We start from the raw sequence: 18,644 nt of genomic DNA on the forward strand, positions 1-18,644 counted from the left end.
GAAGCGGTTCTCCCGCTGTTCGGGACTCATCGTCCTTGCCGCCGGTGGGTATGTGCAGCTCGAGGATCGAGAGACTGCTGCAGCCGAATACAAAATTACAAAGGCAAAATAATAATAATAAAAAAGGCTGATGTGTTTTTTCATTCCTCCTTGTTGTTGTTGCTGCTGCTGTACCAGCGAAGCTTCTCGAAAGAGTCCCCCGACCAAATAACTAAGGGGTTCTAATAAGCGGCCGGGCCTGCGTGATTCGGGATAAGGAAGTCAAGGTGAATGTGGAAGTCATTACTTTGGCTCGCGTACCATTGGGGGAATGTCACGACTGCAACAACGGCTTATAGACTAGAAAGATATAGACACAGGAGGAATTCAAATTTGTTTCGTACACCCATAGTCGGGAGATGAACTCGGCAAAGGAACAAAAAACCACATCCCGAAATGGGCCAGTCACGACAGGTTCACCCATTTATCTTCCATTGATCCAATCTATTTACTTTTTCTTTCAATTCAGCCGTTTTCGTTCAGGATATAACAACTAAACTGGTTTCGTTTACTTTTCTCCTGATGAAATAATCAGTACCAAGGACCAACCCAAAAAAGAAACAACGGATGCAAAAAAGAAAAACAAAAAAGTCTTTTCCCGGTTCGAAAGGTAGACCCGGTTATCTGCCGTACGGGATTGGCAACGTTTTCTAATCACAAACCTATTTCACAGTTATAAACAGCATAAATCCCCACTCCCGAAATGAATAAACCAGTTTTTCTGCATCTTGAAAAAGTACAAATTCAAATGATGGCTGCTGGCATTGGCCAGGCACTTCCCCTCCTGTGCTCCACATTGACAAACGACTTCCCTTTCCTACACGTTTTTGGCATTCGAGTCAGAAATTCCGCATTACGTATTATGAGCCCTTAAAAAAAAATGTTATTTGGAAGCAAAAAGAAACAATTGCGTGGATAAAAGACCAAAACTGGGTGAAGGTCGATTTTCCGATGGCAGGGCCATAATTACATATACAAGTATAAACTCACGCGCCGCGTTCCGTGTGCACACGTAACGCAGCGTGTGTGCTATAGTCTATAGATTAAAGCTGCATTACGGCAGCAAGGGCCAATTTCGGCAATGCGGAGCATTTTGCTGCTGCTGCTGATAAGGCTAATGGCTCGAGGCGGACACTAGTGCACGCTCGTGTAAATACGTTTCCCCCCCATGTCCGGTGTTATTTCTCCCGCCCTGCGCGTTCTCCATTTGTGGGATTGCATTCGGCAGAGACTTTCGTTCGGGAGGCTGCGCACTTAAGAAATTGTGAAACTGCGTCTTTTATTTGATGGTCCCCGATCGTTGCAGTAGTATAGCTGATTGACAGTTTTTCGGACGACTTTCTAAATGAAGCTGACAAATAGTGTGGCAGCAGTTAAAACTCTATTCCGAGAAGGAATATAAGATTGGTGGCCGCCGACGGGCAGACCAACACATTTTGGTGGCGATTTGAATCTTCAGAAGAGAAAGAGAGAGGCAACAACAACAACATGATTTGTCTGTTTTTGTTTTGCAATAAATGAAATTCAAAACAGTCGGTCGGACAATTCCAACTTTCTATAATATACGTAGATTGCGTCACCTAGTTGTAGCATACAGCGACATCTTCGTCATTAAAAGACACTATGTCTTGAGCTGTAAAATGTGTCTATAGTCAGTGTACTACTACTGGTAGATAGATAGGGTGTGCGGGTAGAATCGAAATAAAAACGGGCGGTAATTTCAAAATTCGTTATCACCACCAACAGCGTGCGCCCTAATGATTGCGATGATTTCGGGTTGGCGTCCATCGCGTTCACTGTGGACGCACTGCGCAGCACTACAATAAAAAGGGTACCACCTGCGGTCGGCAGTCTCGACTTGTGGGCACCTGTAATTAAACTTGATTGGATTGTGAAGGTGTGCGTAAATCAAGCCGCCTCGGGTTAGAAATCAATGGCTATGGACTTTCTCTCATAGATTTTTTTAGTTATATTTCTTTCTCTCACTCTTCCCCAGATTATTATAAGAGAGAGAAAATGAGACACTGAAATTAACAATCATTCCTCGAAAGTTACTACAACAACAACAACAACGGGGAAAAAATACATGCTCAAAAACAAAAGAGGAGCTACAGGTGAGCAGAGATTATACCCAACGGGAGAAAGAAAAGGAAAGTAAAACTACACACTTTTTTTCATGCGCGTCTAGAAGAATTTTTTGTTTTTTTTTTGTTTCGAGGCGCCTGGTGCCAATCAAAAGTTTCGATTACCCAACGTACATTATGAAGCATCTGTTTGAAAGACACAAACAAGCCCGAAATTTTTTCCGTGTCATTTAGCGCAGCATCCTCGGCCAAAATGTCAATTTCGCAAGTGGTGACTTTCGCTTCACGCTGACATTTGCGCCGTTTGGAAATTTATTAGTTGCATGTTCAATTTCATTTTATGATTTGCACGCCAATGTTTCTTCTTTTTTATCGTTTCTACCGGTGAGAATTCATTACAGACGAGGTCTTTGACCAGCTCGTTGAAAAATAAAAAACAAGAGATTCTTCTTCTTCTTTTTTTTCACTCTCCCTTTTTGAATAGGAGCTAGCAAAAAACAAACCTACAGCTAACGGCTCTCCTTATTACGTCTGATTATATAACAAGGTGGAGGTTCGGCAACATTTTCGCTGCAGACGGCGAGAGTGTGAAGAAGAGTTGGGCGTGTTGACGAAACTGAAAGCTGCGGAACCCATCAAATAGAATATGGGCCGCCTGCCCACAGGGATATGTACGGAGGGCCCGTCATAATTTCTCTTTCTTTCACTCTCATCTCCTCCTCCGTATGTGTGTATATACGGGGAGCTTCTGTGAGATAACACCTTTTGAGAGAAATCCCTTTTTTTTTCTCTTCGTCTTATTATATTTTCCTCGGCTCCGACAATTGGAAATGTTTCGTAACCAAATAAAGTGGGTGAAGGAAGAAGAAACAAAAATAATTCTCAGACGATGAGGAACAAGACGGTAGTAACTGTAGTACCTATCTCTCCACAGGTGTGTGTTTAAGAGGCAGAGAGCGAGCGAGAGTCATTCCGTTGTCGTCGTTTGTGTGTGTTTCCAGCAACGCAACGTTTACCTTGGCCTAGTTATTTCTGGCATGGCGTTCCGCTGGTGTTGCACGATGGCGCCCCCTGACAAGGACGGCCGACTCACTAACGAATAGCCTTCCTCCAAGAGCGAATAAGAAGAAAAAGAAACAAAAACACACACGTATGCGCGTTTGCTCACGACCGTGTCTGACTAAAGTCTTAAATCCGATCGACATCAACACGTACAGCCACCCCGCCAATCTTTGATATCCTGTTTAGCATTTTCTCAAGGAATCTTTATGATATTACGCAAATGATGAATTCGCCTTGAACAATTGCACCAAAGACCATTCGTCGAACGCAACGATATCGATGCGTCACACGCAAAGATGTCGGTCAATCCGTTTAATTTGATTGTGGAGAGAATTCCGTTTGAGAAAGCGAAAATGTTGGCGCCTTTCTCTCTCGGAAATGAAAAAAAAAAAAAGTGTCAAGTACAATCCGGAACAGTTTTCGATTTGTCCTACTTATTTAGTTAGTTCTAGTACGTTTATATGTACTTTGTCTCTTTTTCCTTCCTTCTCTTCTTCTTCTTTCTATGGGAGTCGCCATTTAGAAAACCGGTTGGAAAAAGTTGACCCATTTCCTCAATGTCCCACTACCGCCACACTTGTACATGTAGTAAATGTACACAGATTGAATTGGCGGTCCTGCTGACTTGCATTTGTTTCACAAATGACTCGGTCGACACACATACGAATATCTAGAGTACGTCGAAGGATAAAATTATTTAACACTAGCACGAGGAAGTCGATTAACTTCCTTCCTTGGTTCGGAAAGAAACAAAAAAACGCAAAGAAAAAATTAGAATGGGCCAAAGAAATGTGGAATAATTTGACCAATGACGTGGATAATACACATTGGAAGCGGGCCTGAATCTTGGCCTTCAACAGCACTTTCACTGGCCCTTTGAAGTCAAAGAAAAAAAAATACGCCAATATAATAATAAAACTAAATTTATTAAAGACAATATAACACTATTGGATTATTTTCCCCTTTCTCCCCACCTTTTGATCCCTTTTTATAATGCGACTGATATCCACGTATACACCATGCCCTTTCTCGTGGATATTTCTTTGGTTTTGAATCAACAGAGCAGCTATTCATGAAACATGCAGATAGAAGTTTTCACCCCGGCCGTTACACTGTTTCTCCTCGACTGAATAATCAAAATAAAAGAAAAAAGATTCAAAGAAACGTTCGTTTGATGTCCGGATAACACACGCACGCCCGCCTTTATCGATAGCAATTGGAGTGCAAAAGATTAGTAACTGTAAAAACAAAAAATTGAAACGGTCTCAACACTTTAAACAAAAAGGCCTTTCTCCCTGTCAAATTGATTGAACTGTTCAACCCCCCCGCAGATTTCCACCCGTTTTGAGGAGACACCGCTAGTTAGAATTGAATGGATTGCGGTCAAATTTGCACCCAATTGAGTTAACACAATCAGAAATAAAGCGGAATTGAATCCGGAACTAGATGATTACAAACTCTTGACATTGTTTCGATCATATAAGAGATATTCCCACACGTACTCTTATTATTTGTTTGTCTTTCTTTTCCTATTCTTTGATTCTGTTTCCCAATAGATACGGGCGGTGGTGTCAAGTCCCGCCTCCACGCCAAACTAAAACCTCCCCCACACGCACGTCAATTCAACGCGCACTCACGTCCTTTCAACAACAACAACAACAACACATAGAGACACCTCGCCGTCGTGCCATAGGGCGGGCAGCAGCTTCAGGATGACCTTGTGTAGTTGATACGAACGAGTTATATTCCTCCTCCTGGCTGCTGGCCCAGGTAAAAGAGGTAGGTAGGTGTAGGTTCCAGTAGTAGTGGGTGGGTGGACAAGGAGAAGAAAGAAGGGGACGCCAGCCACCACCACCACACATCCCATCGTCCGTCTACTCCGCTCTCAACGAAAGGGGGAAGAAGAAGAAGAAAAAACCTCAACCGACAAAAGCGACGGGCCAACCCACCAGTCCCACCACCAAAGGACCTCTAAACTTCTTGGGGTTCTCCTTCTTTCTTTCTCTCTCTCTCTTTTTTTTTTTTTCTTTTTCGTCGTCTCCTGTTCTCTTCCCCTTCCCCATATTATGGGCCGGTAGTGACATTGCAGGCTCAGTCTCGATAAACCCACCGTCCCGGATTGTTTAACTCGACCCGTTGCTGCACCTTGTTCCACCTTGCAGCAACACTTCAACATTTTCGATACCCATTTCAATAGTGAACATTTGATTTTAATTTTTTTGAAAACCAAGTCGGTGCTGATCGTCCCAGCGGTTCTTGTATTATTTCTTCTCTACTGACGTGCCAACACACACACGTGGATCAACAAACAAACCGTAAGTTGTTCACATTTCTTTTTGGCGAGTTTGCGTAATAGCTAACGGGATTATGCGCGCCGTGTTTAATTGTAAGCGTGCGGAACGCGGAGAGAAAAAAACAAAAACACGATGTTGTTATTCCGATTAGACAACGCGAAAAAATTCGGCATTTTTTTATTCCGCGGGGTGTATTAGGTTTTGACCCACATCAGTGTTTACAAACGGAAACCAACAGTCATTTTCACTTTCGTTTGATCCACTTGGATAATAGACTCGAGCCTCGCTCACGCTAACAATCCGTCAAACCGGCAAACGAGAGGGGTAGTCGGGGGGTAGTTCAACAATCAACATGGATGAGAGAGAGAGAGAGAGAGTTAACATAACCAAAAATGGTGTCAACTTTCGTTTTTCATTGGACGCTCAGTGGAGCATAATGAGATTGGTCGAGTAATACGAAGATACTAAGTCACCAGGCGATGGATGGCCAGCCTCAACATTTGCATCCATCGATGACTGTGAGAGCTAGAAAAGAGGCCAGGTGTGCAACAACAACAACACACACACATCAAAACCCAAAGTTTTAGTAACGCCTTTCAACTGGAAATTATATGGGAGCCCGGTCGATCGGCGCCAAAAAATATTTCACCGGGAGGCTGCGATCGCGTCCTGTTGAAATTTTTTGATTTCATCACCTTACTCTTATTACTACACATTGTCAATAAATTTAAAAAAAAGGAGAAGCAACGCGTTCTAGTTTTATCGAGGATCTGGGCGGATTGAGATCGCGCGCATCTGTCGAGCCGACCTTCACTTCAATGTCGTCATCTTAGCCTATATGGTTATATAGTATTTATTTTCGCTTGCTTCATTCAAGTCCTTAACGTGTGCCATTCTTTGAAAAAAAACTTATTTTCCAAATGACCTCCACTGCTTGGTCGTATACCGCATAAAACAAAAATTTTTCGCCCGAAAAATTCACCGTCCCAAGGATGAGAGTGACGCAAGGATTTGGGATTGGAAATAATATCTTGCCATCGGGACCGGGGACGCACAGTGGCAGAAAATGTGACTCAGCAGACGTCTTCTCGACTGTTTGAATTTGCCAGAGAGACGTCGTGACGCTGCGGGAAAAAATAAAGAGATGGGCCGGACAGACGAGGTCTCCTTATCCAACAAATTGCTTGATGATGAACGCTGATAGTGACACCTCTGCGGTCTAGTCTTGTCTACCTGAATAATGCCATAACCAAAAAGTGTTTGGCGCTGGTATCCCTCACGGTGGTGGCTGTTTTTTTGTTTTGTTTTTCTTCCCCTTTCTCTCTCTTTGGTATTGCAGTCGAGTGCGGTGGGCGCTTTTCCCTTTTTTTCTTTCTTTCCTGTCGGCTGCTAGCTCCCTCGCGTCTCTCACTTTCTGCCCAGTGTAGCTCAGACTACCTGGCCGAGCCAGCAGCACATTTATCGAGCTCCCTGGTGGTGGTGGTGGTGCCTGGCGCCTTCTGCTTCGTCGTCGTCGTCGTCAATTCCGGTCAACTGCCAAAGACTCGAGCCAGTTGCCAGCCAGCCTTCGGCTCGCTTTCAAGTCCGCTTTTTCGACTCTCCATTGATTCAAAGTTGATTTTGATTTGCAATTGCTGTTTCCCGTCAGAGACTCTTGAGACTGTGCTTTTTTTGTTTCAAATTGTCACGAATTCACGACTCAATTTCTTATCGTCGACTGAGAGTGAAAGGGAAATCAGAAAATCTTATAGTTCAGTAACGTTTCAATGTGATGTGGATAATTGAAAACTTTAACGTGACACGGTCAGCCGTCGTCGAGACGTGCGGGACTCCAAGGCGCAAGACTTTGTAAAATGACTTCATCGCGACACAACAACAACAACAACAACATTTCCTTCCGGATAGTCTCATTACTCCATAGGAAGTCATCTGGTAACGAAAAAAAAAACCTAATAATAATAATTACCATCTGTTCTAATTCAATTGTGTGGGAGAGACAGAAAAAAGTTCGTAGGGAACGTCAACGAAACGCGGGGGGGAAATTGTCACATGTCCGTCGTATCTTTTTCTGTTGTTCTTTGACTTTCTTCCATTTTCGTTCCTTTCGTTCCTTTAGTGCCACGCACAAGCAACACGGCACACGCAGCCCGAGGCAAGAAGTGAAAAGAGATTTCGGGTCCCGATGACTTCTTTCTTTCTTTCTCCCTCTCTCCAGAGCCGAGCGTGTCGTGTTATTTGAACGATAGGAAGAAGAGGAGAAATAAAAATAAAAAAATAAAATAAAAAAAGAGTCCAGCAGGAGAAAGTTGGCCGTCGATGGAAAGAGAAAGAAAAAGAGAAAGAGAGGACATCATCTTTTGTTGTTTTCTGCTCTTGTACACAAGAAAGAGAAAAGAGCTCGCTGCTGCTGTACTAACTCGAGGGGGTTGAAGTTTAAACTTGAAGAAGACAAAATTTACCCGTCGTGCAAGGTTGAACGAGAGTTACGCAGCAGCTGAAAAAAAAAAAAAAAACATTTTTATACGTCTGGGATTTTGACTTGGGATTTTTTCGAGAAAAAAGAGAAAGTCGTCGTTGAAGGGGGGGGGGGGAGAACTCGGTCGTTCCGTCTCATCCATTATTGAATCATAACGGGTTTGGCAACGACATGATTCGTGAGTGAAGCACGGGGAATTCAAAACATTCCAGATTCTCTCCAGAATTAGGACCCCATTTTTTCCAGAATTAGAATGGACATGCTGGGCATTGACAACAACCAACTATCATCTGACCACCACTATAGGGAAAATAACATTTTTCTGTTTACTTCAATCGAGGACGCCCGCCATCACGACCAAGAGGAATTTTACCTCGTCAGCAGTCAATCTTGCCCCCATTGGAAAATGAAACAATGTCAGTTTCAACAAACAGATCCTTCTTATTTCGACGGACATTTCAAAATCGTTTACGTTTCATTTTTTCCAAAAAAGTGTCAGCCCCTGCGCCCTTGGTCGATGTAAATCCTCGAGCTCTTTTAATAACATTTCTCCCCCTTGATGTGAACAACAAAAGAAAGAAACAATTATTGACGGAGTCATAATCGCGCATTCCTTGGGAAAGGATTACTTGTGAACAACGTCGAAAAAATGACGTTGGCCTTCAAAGCTATACAATAATCGCTTAAACCTAATCATAACAGCGAGACAAATTAACGATTCTTTCGAGTGTTTAGTAGACACACCTTAAAGCAATAAGGATCAGCTTTATTATGTTGACTACACCCAACATCCGCATACTCCCCACCGTGCCAAACACGCTCGAATTGCTTTAACGATCGCCTCACGAACTATCGAAATTCAATTCCGGGTTCACCGCAACAAATATTTCGACCAACGACAACGTCATTGGAACGTTCATTTCTAACAAATGGGAGCTGCTTGGGGGTCTTCTGTCTTTCTGGGGTTTTTTTTCTTCTTTCCTTCTGTCACTTCATTAAAGAAAAGCAATGATGGAATGAATCGGGGAATTCCATAGGCTACAAAGAACTCTCGTGTAAATACTAAGTCAACGTACTCGTAGGCGATAGAGAATGTCCAGCAGCCCAAAAGGGGGAAGTTTTTAGTTTCTTTTCCTTTCATCCGCAACGGTATTATTGGGGTCATCCGGTCGTTTGACTTAGGGGAATTCGGATAATGATTTACTTGAAAATGTGACAAACCACTTCAATAGATGTAGGAAATACAATCCTCCTCCGCAGAATCCGCTTAACGGGAAATATCTCCTAGCTGCCACATGCGCTCATGTACAAGACATACACTCACAAGATCCTATAGCATTTCAGATGGCATCCCCCGCAGTGGTGGACAGTCATAGAGACTAAAAAAACACGCCCAAATATGGGCAGGTGGTTCGAACGTGTCGGTCGGGACGAAGGCCAAACTTCACGCAATCCCGTAGCCACCGAGGACTTTTTAGAGGGGGATTCCGCCCGTTTGATTCTGGTTCCGCTTCTAAAATCTCTTGCAATTAGTCAAAGTAGGAAATACAAACACAGCCGCGCGATTCCGAATTGTTTTTCAAGGATGAACGGTGGGCAAAACACAAATTCAAGGCGAAACAAACAAACAACCATCGACAGCTGCTGCTCTTATTAAGTCGGCGCACGATATACAGTACTATAAGGTTTGTCTAATCATCACCTCCTCTCATTTTATTTCAGGTGGTCCGCAGCCACAGCAGCAGGTGCGTGCAGAGTTTGAAATCCAGTCAAAAGTCGAGGACCAGTAAAAGTGAACGGACGTAATACCAGCAGCAGCACCACAATGAAAGGCTGGTTCGATGCATTTCGTCACGACGGTGGACCGACGCTTTACGACCGCGCAAACAGGACGGCCGTGACGGGCGATGTGTCCACCATCACATTCTGCGTCATCGCCATCACCCTCTTTGTGGCATTCCTCATCGTCTTGCCCGGCATGCGCAAAGAAGTAAGTTATTACAAACCAAACCAAACCAAACCAAAAAATGTGTTTCGTGAGGCTGTGCGTGTGGCATTTCGTGATCGGCGGTCGTCTCACAGTACCGAAAGACTTGATGGACGTCGTTTGTCCAGCTCAGCCTCACGATGGCAACCACCAATGATCTTGTCAAAAGACTTTCACTTGTTTCGCCGGCCGCAGCATCGAAGGGGGAAAAAAACAAAAACTTTTTCTTTCAGTTTGGGTCATAATATCTCGGGGGCCGGCCCCAAAGGGTCCCGTTTGTTGTTTTCACGACGATAGAGACGGCTAGACTTTGAATTGCCAATGGCCGGCCGATGATGGTTTTTTTTTTTCTGACGTGAAGTGGGGAAACAAAAATAACTATGTACATTGCATCACTGCGTCCTCAATTCTCTGTTTGACGAATGAAAACTTATTTAAATTTTTCATTGTTTAAATTCTTTTCCAGCGTTTTACAACATTCACGAGCGTCACCATCAGCCTCTTCGTCGGTGCCGTCATTCTCGGTAAGTTATCCAACACATTTTCTTGGCTCTTACATAAGAAAAACCTACGCAAAAAGTTTTTTTACGGACAATTTCCCGGAGACATCGTTCAAATTCGCTTTGTTGGTCTGGGAAGAACCCCCCTCCGATTAATAGAATAACACCCGCCGAGAAGCTCAACTATTACCGGGATGGCTCATCTGTCGGATCCTTTTTCTAGAGAAAGTCCCAACTCATTCGAATTAATAAATAGATGTATGCGTTCCTACAACTTGATTCGTCGCGTAGATTATTATACCAGCCGTATCATTCTTCTTAAAAAAAAAAAAATACATTTGAAAATTAAAGTTTTAAAAAGGAACTTTTCCAGTTTCTTGGCTCATCTGACGCAAGTTGTTTGACTCTCGCAATCGCCGCTCCCCAGTGAAATTTCATTATCTTTTTTTTTTAGCTTCTTTTCTTTTTCGGTTTGTCGTTTTTTCGCATCCAGCCGAGCTAGACCGGAGAGCGATTCATTTTCTTTTTTTTTTTAGCGCTAAATAAATGTATAGTATCCACTATTCTGAGGTTCCATGGTTATACAACGATACTACCGCAATGTACAGAGAGATAGGGCGGACCGCCTCCCCGTCTTGAGTTTCTGGCTGATTGTTCGTTTTCAGTCCCCCACAAAGTTCCATTCAATGATTTCCCGATTATTACGTCACCTCCAAAAAGTTAACGCAAAACAAGAGCTAGGAAAAGAACGGCGGGGAATTCACAAGCATTACATGGCTGCACGGCTCGATTACTCCGCACACTATGCGGTGTGCGGAATGAGTTTGCACGTGCCTCCGTGTAGTATATCGAAGTCTTTACATTACGAAAATTACATGCTGTGCGGATGAGCGATCAAGTCTTAACTGGGTCACTTCCTATTTCATCTCACAATGATGAAATTAACAAATTTTAGATTTAATTATTCAATTACAATTTTATTCATTTACGAGCCACCACTTTTCTCGCAGCGTGAAAGAATAAACAAAACTTGGTGCGAAAATTCGGGAACAATACAGCTTTGGATATGAAACATTTGTCTGACACATTTTCATACGTTGAAAAAAAAAAAGTAGTTCCATTGGCCATTTGTTGAGCTTCCCTAGACCGGAAAACTCCGTGATTTTCTTTCTCAAAAGGCGTTTACAATCAAAAAACATTTCCCGAAATCAAAACCACTTTCACTAAATCAGAGAGAGTAATGCGAGCTCCAGTTTGGCAAGGAATTACGTGAACATTATCACGTAGTCTGAACATTTTTGCAATTTCCAAATATTGATTCGACTATAAACCGATAACATTGTTTAAACATGAATTCCAATCGCGTTGACAGCGCTTGATATTTTTAGATTTTCAATTTCGTTTCAAATTAAATGTAGGGTTCAGCATTTACAAATGTGTCAATGCACAGGGGGTAGTTGTCTACCATTTTTAGAACCCCTTAACACAAAAGGGGCGCTGGACAGGTGATGAGCCGTTGAACTTTGCAGAGCATGTTATTAACGGTGAGCAATTTCAGTGTACCTGACCTACACGTATAGTCGGAATTGTTCAATCTGTCTTGCTATTGAGCCGAAAAGTATCTAGAAAAGAAGACTAAGAAGAAGAAAATAAAAAGGTAAAAACATTCCACAAGTGGCATGGCCTCGACAACTGGGCACAAAAACACGGGACGGACAACAACAGGGAACGCAGTTGTTTGCCGTTGCCGGGGCCTCAAGCCTCCGAAAAAGAGGAACAAAACTTTTGTAGAAAAAAAAGAACGACCGACGCGGCCTTCGAAAGGTGTAACATAGGCCCAGCGTTATGATAAGGGGGGAGAGGAGAGGAGGAAAAAGGTAGGAGATAGTAGACATAAGGTATATGGATAAGAGTTGTTGATATACACCGCGCTCCTGCTTTTGAAAAACGAAATGAAAAGAGAACTTTCAAGGTCGTGCTCGCTCCCGTCCCGTCTAAATTTACCTTGAAATCAAACACAAAACACATTCTCTATTCAAGCGTGGCATAGGCCCGATTCCTCTTGTTCTTTTCCCACTAGCGCCCCATTTTTCTACAAGGAAACAATCTACAGCCCCAAAAAGAGACGAGGTCGCTGCACTGCATGACTAATTGCACGTACAGACAATCAAGCGTGACTTTTTTACAATAGATAACAACAATTTCTGTACACTCCCAGCAGACACGCACAAACGGCCCATAAATCCATCAAGAGAGAGAATAGATTAAATGAAAATTGTGTATACTTTTACTTTCAGTTACCGGCAACGGATGCGGATGGCACACCGGAGAAGGGCAAATCACGAGCAGTTACCGCGCCTTCTCCAACGAGAAAATAATCGCCAAATTGGGCATCCACATTGGATTCAATCACGTCAATGTCACTCTTCGCTGTAAGCTATTTAACCACACAAAATCATCGGCTCGAATTCGATGCTAATCGACTTGTTTTTGTTCGAAGCTGCTGGCGTGTTTAATTTGAGCGACCGGATCGATTACAACGAGCGATTCGGTTGGAGAGGACCCGATGATATGGTGGATGGTTACCATAAAGCCTTGCATAAAGGCTTACCGTATCCTATCCTAACTGTGGCCGAATACCTCAGCTTGAACGAAGAAGGTTTCGGATGGGGACGAACCTATCGCCAAGCCGGCTATTACAGCTGCATCGCCTTGTGGTAAGCGCTAAAATAAAAAAAAAAGCCCAGAAAAAGATAATAGAGTTGGAATGCCATTTTCTGCAACCCCCCTATCTTTTGTGGTTATCGTCGACATTTTATGATCGCCCTTTTTTTTTCTATTTTACGACCCTCAATTCCAAATGAATAGCTCATTATTCACATCCGGCATTACCTCAAAGAATGTGGGTACTACCCATCGAAAAACATTATCATAAAAAAAAACCTCCCCTTCGTGAAAATTGCTCCCTTGTAATATTTACTTTCAAAATAGTGACTCAATTCCCCAGTGTCCAGTTACTCTATTTCAATGACCCGGGAAGTTAGAGCCTTAGCAACAAGAATAACAAAAAAGGGACACGTCGATTGAATCGGAAATTTTCGCACAGTCGCCAGTCTGGCTATAATTTAATTCCATATTTTTCGTGAGTGAACCCTACAGCAGTTATAACAGCCACTCTCTAGTACCTGATGTGAATTTAGGTCATTTAACTCCTGATCTAATACATCCATCCATAAAGTGGTTGTATCAGACTAGCAGGAAATGACATAAACTACTTGTTGGCCCTTATAGTAGATCCTTTTATTAGTCGTCCAAGTGCCAACATCTTCAGCACAATGTTTAAATTTAAACGGACAGTCTATTTACGGCCAGTAAAAAGAAACGAGAGAAAAGGGATAAATATGACGTGCGAAAAGAGTGTGTTCACTTTCTAATGGCCGGCACACTTGCCCCAAAGCGACTTTCACCTATAATAACGGCCCATTCGAAGAAGAAAGGGAAGAAAAATCTCAAGAGAAAAAAAAGTCAAGTGGGTTTGGCAAGATATTCAAATTCGTTTCAATTTCGCAACGCTTCGATAAATCGTCCCACTGTTGGAAACATCTACACTGACAAATAACATAATACTTTACTACCGTTTCGTGAAAAGTATTAAGCAGTTTTGGGTGGGTGGCGCTCTCATTTTGACCCCATGACAAATTAAAACCGGAAATATCTGAGTCTAGGTGGGCGTTTCGAGTGGGACTCACAGTGTGCATAGCTCAAAGAATCACGACTTACCGAAAAGGAAGTTGATCCGCAAAGTTGATTGCCGTCATGCCGCCCACAGCCTTTTCTAAAATCTTTGTCCGTAACACAAAGTCACTGCTGCAAACAGTTTTTCAACACCATTCAAGTAAAGTAAAGTTCACACACACTGTGAATTGAGAAACGCACACTTGGCAACCAGATAAACTACTAAACACTTTGGGTGGGTGTTGCAAACAATGAAGCAATAAAAAAGAGAGGAAGAGTCAACAAAATGGAAAATAGAAGTAAGGGGTTGAATATTGAAAACGTGTTATAACACGCCCCAATAAATATTTATGCAATCCTCCTTAAGTTTAATGTTCTATAACTTTTAGTGAAATTTTGAATTATTGTCTGGCGATTCATTCAAACTGTTAATGCTGCAATCATTAGTTACGGATTTGAAATTTCTATTCAACGACATTTTAATAGAACGGCCGGTTTTGTTATCCACCTGTCGTTAGAAATGATCCGGCGCACCTTCCAAAGTTTCGCTTTTTTTTAAGGATTATGACGCCTTTCATTTGACTTAATTATCATCACAAAACAAGGGCTAGTAGATATCCGAAGAAAAAAAGGAAAGCGGTAGTTGTTATTTCAGAGTATTTCTTTTTATTTCCGTAGCGAAGATTATAGTTATAGTTCACAGTATTGTTTTGCACGATGCGGATTATTCGGGCGACCACTCTCGAAAGGGAAAATCGTTGTCCGTTGTTGAAAATGATCCAGCCGCAACTGAACCGCAAAGTTCCATAACGCACCTTACGCATTCCCAAGACATTTCAGCAGAACTCGACTTTAAAGCAGAAGGACTTTGCGGCTACGTGAAAACTCGAGTTCTGTTTTCTTTTCTCACCTGCTTTGCCCAACTGATGTATTTTTCTTTTACGATTTCATCGACTCACTCTCTCTCTGTTTAACTAATTAAGTATTCGCTCGTCTCACACAAGCACTTGGGAACGGGCGTGGCAGCTCTATTCATTCATTGGTTTATTTAGGGCGTCGTTCGCCGCTTGGTTACTGATGAACATTATGCTGGTGACTGTGCCCGTCTACGGAGGTTACATGATGCTCCTCACCGGCGGCCTCATGCTCCTTTCCAACTTGATTTACTTCATAAACGTACCCAGTCGGCCGCTGCTCATCCGCTTCGAAGACACCATCATCAGTTTCACTTACGGCTGGTGTTTCTGGCTCGTCCTTGCCGCTGGTATGGACGAAATGCGAAGCCTTCGATATTTTCTCACCCTAAAAACTCACAATTTCAATTGGTTCCAGGGCTGCTCGTTTCGTTACTGGGATTGATCATCACCTTGGTGGAAATCGCCTACCCCCACAAGTTCTCGACCGTCATTGAACTGGATTACGACACGCCTTACGACCGTCACATAATCATCGAGGAGAGTCACGACACCAAGGTCGGAAAAAGGCGATCGAGATTCGAAGAGCCGATCGCCAATTTCGGGTCAAGGATCTTCCGTCGCTTCTCCAAGCGTCAGAATGGGGCACTCGGCGGCGACAACAACGACATGAAATTCGGCTTGGATAATCCGTCGATGGAACTCGACCCGCCGAAATCGCCGTGGAGATATCCGCACAGGACATTCAGCACTGGACCGACGCGGCCGACGTCACGGTCCGAGTCTCGTAAATCGACGAAATCGGTGGGATTCCGCGACGTCAATGTCTATGGAAACACATTACATCCATCCAGCGCTGCCCTGGGTCCGTCTTTGGACACGTCAGAAGTGGAAACACTTCCGGATGTTCACAGCATGACGCCGGAGCCACCAATCATCAAAACAACCATAGCAGAACCCATTTGGGAGTCGGAAAAGTCATCGTCCAGTGAGTCGGAAGAAGAAGAGTTGGAAAGGGTACAGAACATACCCATCACAACCGTCAACTTCCGGGCGTCAGCGTCACGCCAGAATTCGCACGAGTCACGATTCAGCCGGAACAGTTCGTTGCGGCAATCGCACATCGATCGAGCGCTAGAAGATTGGGATGAGCCAGAGCGGCCAGAGCGGACGAGTATCGTCAGCATCATCAAATCGGCTTTCCATATCGCTCCGTCTCCGGCGTGTCCGTCGACCTCCACGACAGGAGGTTCCGGGGCTTCCACGCCAATGAGGCGGATATCCAACGAAGAAGCTGATGCCATTCATTTGGACAGGACGGGCAGTTATAAGCAGCGTTCCTCATTAGCGACCGTTTCAGCGAAAATCAGTGCAGCAGCCGAGGCCGATCGTTCCAGGTACTATTTCTTTAAAAGAAAATGAGCAATGGAAATTTTTGAATTAAATGAATTTTTTGACAATTATTACAGACATTCTAGCGATGATGACGTTCATCGGGTAGACATGTGGTAATTGAGAACCTCACAGTTTCTGCCACCTAAACCTTCCTGCCTTCCTAAAAATGAGAACACACAAACACTCAACGGTGCAGCAAAGCTTCAAGATTTCCTATTTCGTCGCGTATCGTCGTGGTGTTTCGATCGAAACCGGCAGCAATTGAACACACACACACACAATCTTAGAAGAATTCTAGTATTTTATTACAGTCGTCTATGAATAAATCATAAATATTGGTTTCGACTGATCGCCCACGGGAAGAGGAGCAGAGGAAATTGATTACGATGCGAGCATCAATGTATTTACATATTATACCGAAAGTAAAGGATAGAAACAAAAATTCAAGGCGCGGCCGCTGGTCTTCGTTGCTTTGAGTGTTCGTGTGCTTTGTACATTTTTTAACTCTCGTGAGGGTTTTTTTTCCTTTTAGTTTGAAGAATTGTTTTTACTTTTAATTAAATGCACTTTGTGGCAACTTGTTTTTTTTTTTACCTCCCCATGTTTGTAATTAATTAAAAGAAAGCTGTTTTACTTTTGATCCGACGTTGTGGGATCGGTCCACTTTCCTTTCGAAATTTCGGGAAAACAAAATAAAAAAATAACAAACAAAAAACGTGATGGTTCTTCATTGATACATGTTTCTATTCGGGTCTCTGTTCTGTGAAGTTTCGACCTAATATTCTGTTTGCCCTTGTGTGTTTTTCCTTATTTTCACAAAGTGTTTTCAAATGATGTTTCGGGGGTTTATTAACTGATTGATATGTATTACATAATTATTATTTTTTTTGCGGATTGAGGGCTAAAGCCGTGTTTTGTCCGTTGTGATTTTTTAAATAAAATGTGGTGTTTTCTAACTCGCGTATTTATTAACTAATTGTGAGATTCACTAATAAGAGTAAGACGATTACACGAGTCCGTGGCCGAATTACGGAATGACAAAGCCGGTTGCTTAATAACGGCCGTATTTACGCGAGAAACAAATGAAAGAGGACAGGTCTTGGTTTGGAAATGAAGCTGTTAGGGGTCAGGGAAAACATCTTTACCCACAAAGAAAATTACAGTTGGTATTCCACAAGAATCAAAACCGTTAGAAGTTTCAGTTCAGCGACGATTTCTCTGTTCACTACTTGGCAAATGTCCCGCGTGAAATAGATTACTTGGTTTGATCGACTAACGGAACAATTCTTTATCTTAATGGATAGTGAGATTTAATTAAACAGCTGATAATATTTCGTCTTTCGAAACCTTGGATCACGATTCTTAGAAGCCCTTGCGTGTTCCAAAACGTTCGGAACCATGTGGTGCACATTGTAGATGTTTAGTCAGATTCACGGCCAAAACAAACAAGAGAGCAAGGAAAATTATTCCCTTTCAACTGTCATCAGTCTCTAAGTGGGAGTGAAGCAAGAATATTTCAAACGGGAAGACGTTTCGGGATAAACGTTGGGATGGTTATTCTTTTCGTTTACATTGTTTCGGGAAGTCGGGAATAACAAAATTGCTTGTGAAAAACACATTTTTCAGAGCGCTGGTGACCGATTCTGGTGGCCATGAACCTGACTTTGATTCTTTTGACCACTCTAAATGTACCTTGAAGAAATTAAAAGAAAGGATACTTTTGTTCTCAGAATGTCCTCACCACTTCTCGGTTTTGTTATTTCCGCGTGAACGCGTAAAACGAATATTTTTTTAAGGTAGCGCTAAAACGTTTTGTCAAATTGGCATACCTGGAAACAATTTTTTGTTATATAGTTTTATAGTAGGTGGGCCGTGGGTTTTTCACTCCTTCGCGACTTAGATAAAGAAACAATAAACCTTCAACCGCAACTATGATTCTAGTGCGCAGCATCAGAACAGAAATGGTCTTTTTTAAAAAAAGTTTCCCAAGATAGAACAATAGCAAAAGGTAAATTGTTCCGAATGCTTTGTCTGATATAAAAGTTTCTGTTCTGGTTGTCAACGAACCGAAGGCCAAGCTTTTCCCTTGTAGTTGAGGAAGCCACTGTACAAATTGAAGGATTTTCCTTAACTATTATGGGGATTCCACAGGTTTTTA

General features: G+C 42.7%; 1 protein-coding gene and 1 long non-coding RNA gene across 3 annotated transcripts; one reads left to right on the plus strand and one right to left on the minus strand.

The window, feature by feature from the left end:
* The first annotated feature begins 5,091 nt into the window (after positions 1–5,091).
* On the plus strand, positions 5,092–17,442 carry LOC124209538. Of its 2 annotated transcripts, none has more exons than XM_046607564.1 (8): positions 5,092–5,500; positions 9,678–9,945; positions 10,409–10,466; positions 12,740–12,874; positions 12,943–13,159; positions 15,230–15,441; positions 15,510–16,488; positions 16,561–17,442. In XM_046607564.1, the coding sequence occupies exons 2-8, from the start codon at positions 9,781–9,783 to the stop codon at positions 16,601–16,603; spliced, it is 1,809 nt and encodes a 602-aa protein (XP_046463520.1). In that variant the 5' UTR covers positions 5,092–5,500; positions 9,678–9,780; the 3' UTR covers positions 16,604–17,442. The 2 variants fall into 2 exon arrangements, with proteins under 2 accessions (XP_046463520.1, XP_046463522.1); XM_046607566.1 differs by lacking the exon at positions 5,092–5,500 and adding an exon at positions 7,275–7,411.
* LOC124209543 lies at positions 6,796–14,381 on the minus strand. The gene is made up of 2 exons (XR_006880951.1): positions 14,223–14,381; positions 6,796–7,408 (listed from the first exon to the last, which is right to left on the minus strand). It is a non-coding gene; the product is annotated as an uncharacterized LOC124209543 (long non-coding RNA).
* Positions 17,443–18,644: the final 1,202 nt, after the last annotated feature.

Source organism: Daphnia pulex, chromosome 12, assembly GCF_021134715.1.
Source record: "Daphnia pulex isolate KAP4 chromosome 12, ASM2113471v1".
In the NCBI taxonomy this organism is placed as follows: Eukaryota; Metazoa; Arthropoda; class Branchiopoda; order Diplostraca; family Daphniidae; genus Daphnia; species Daphnia pulex.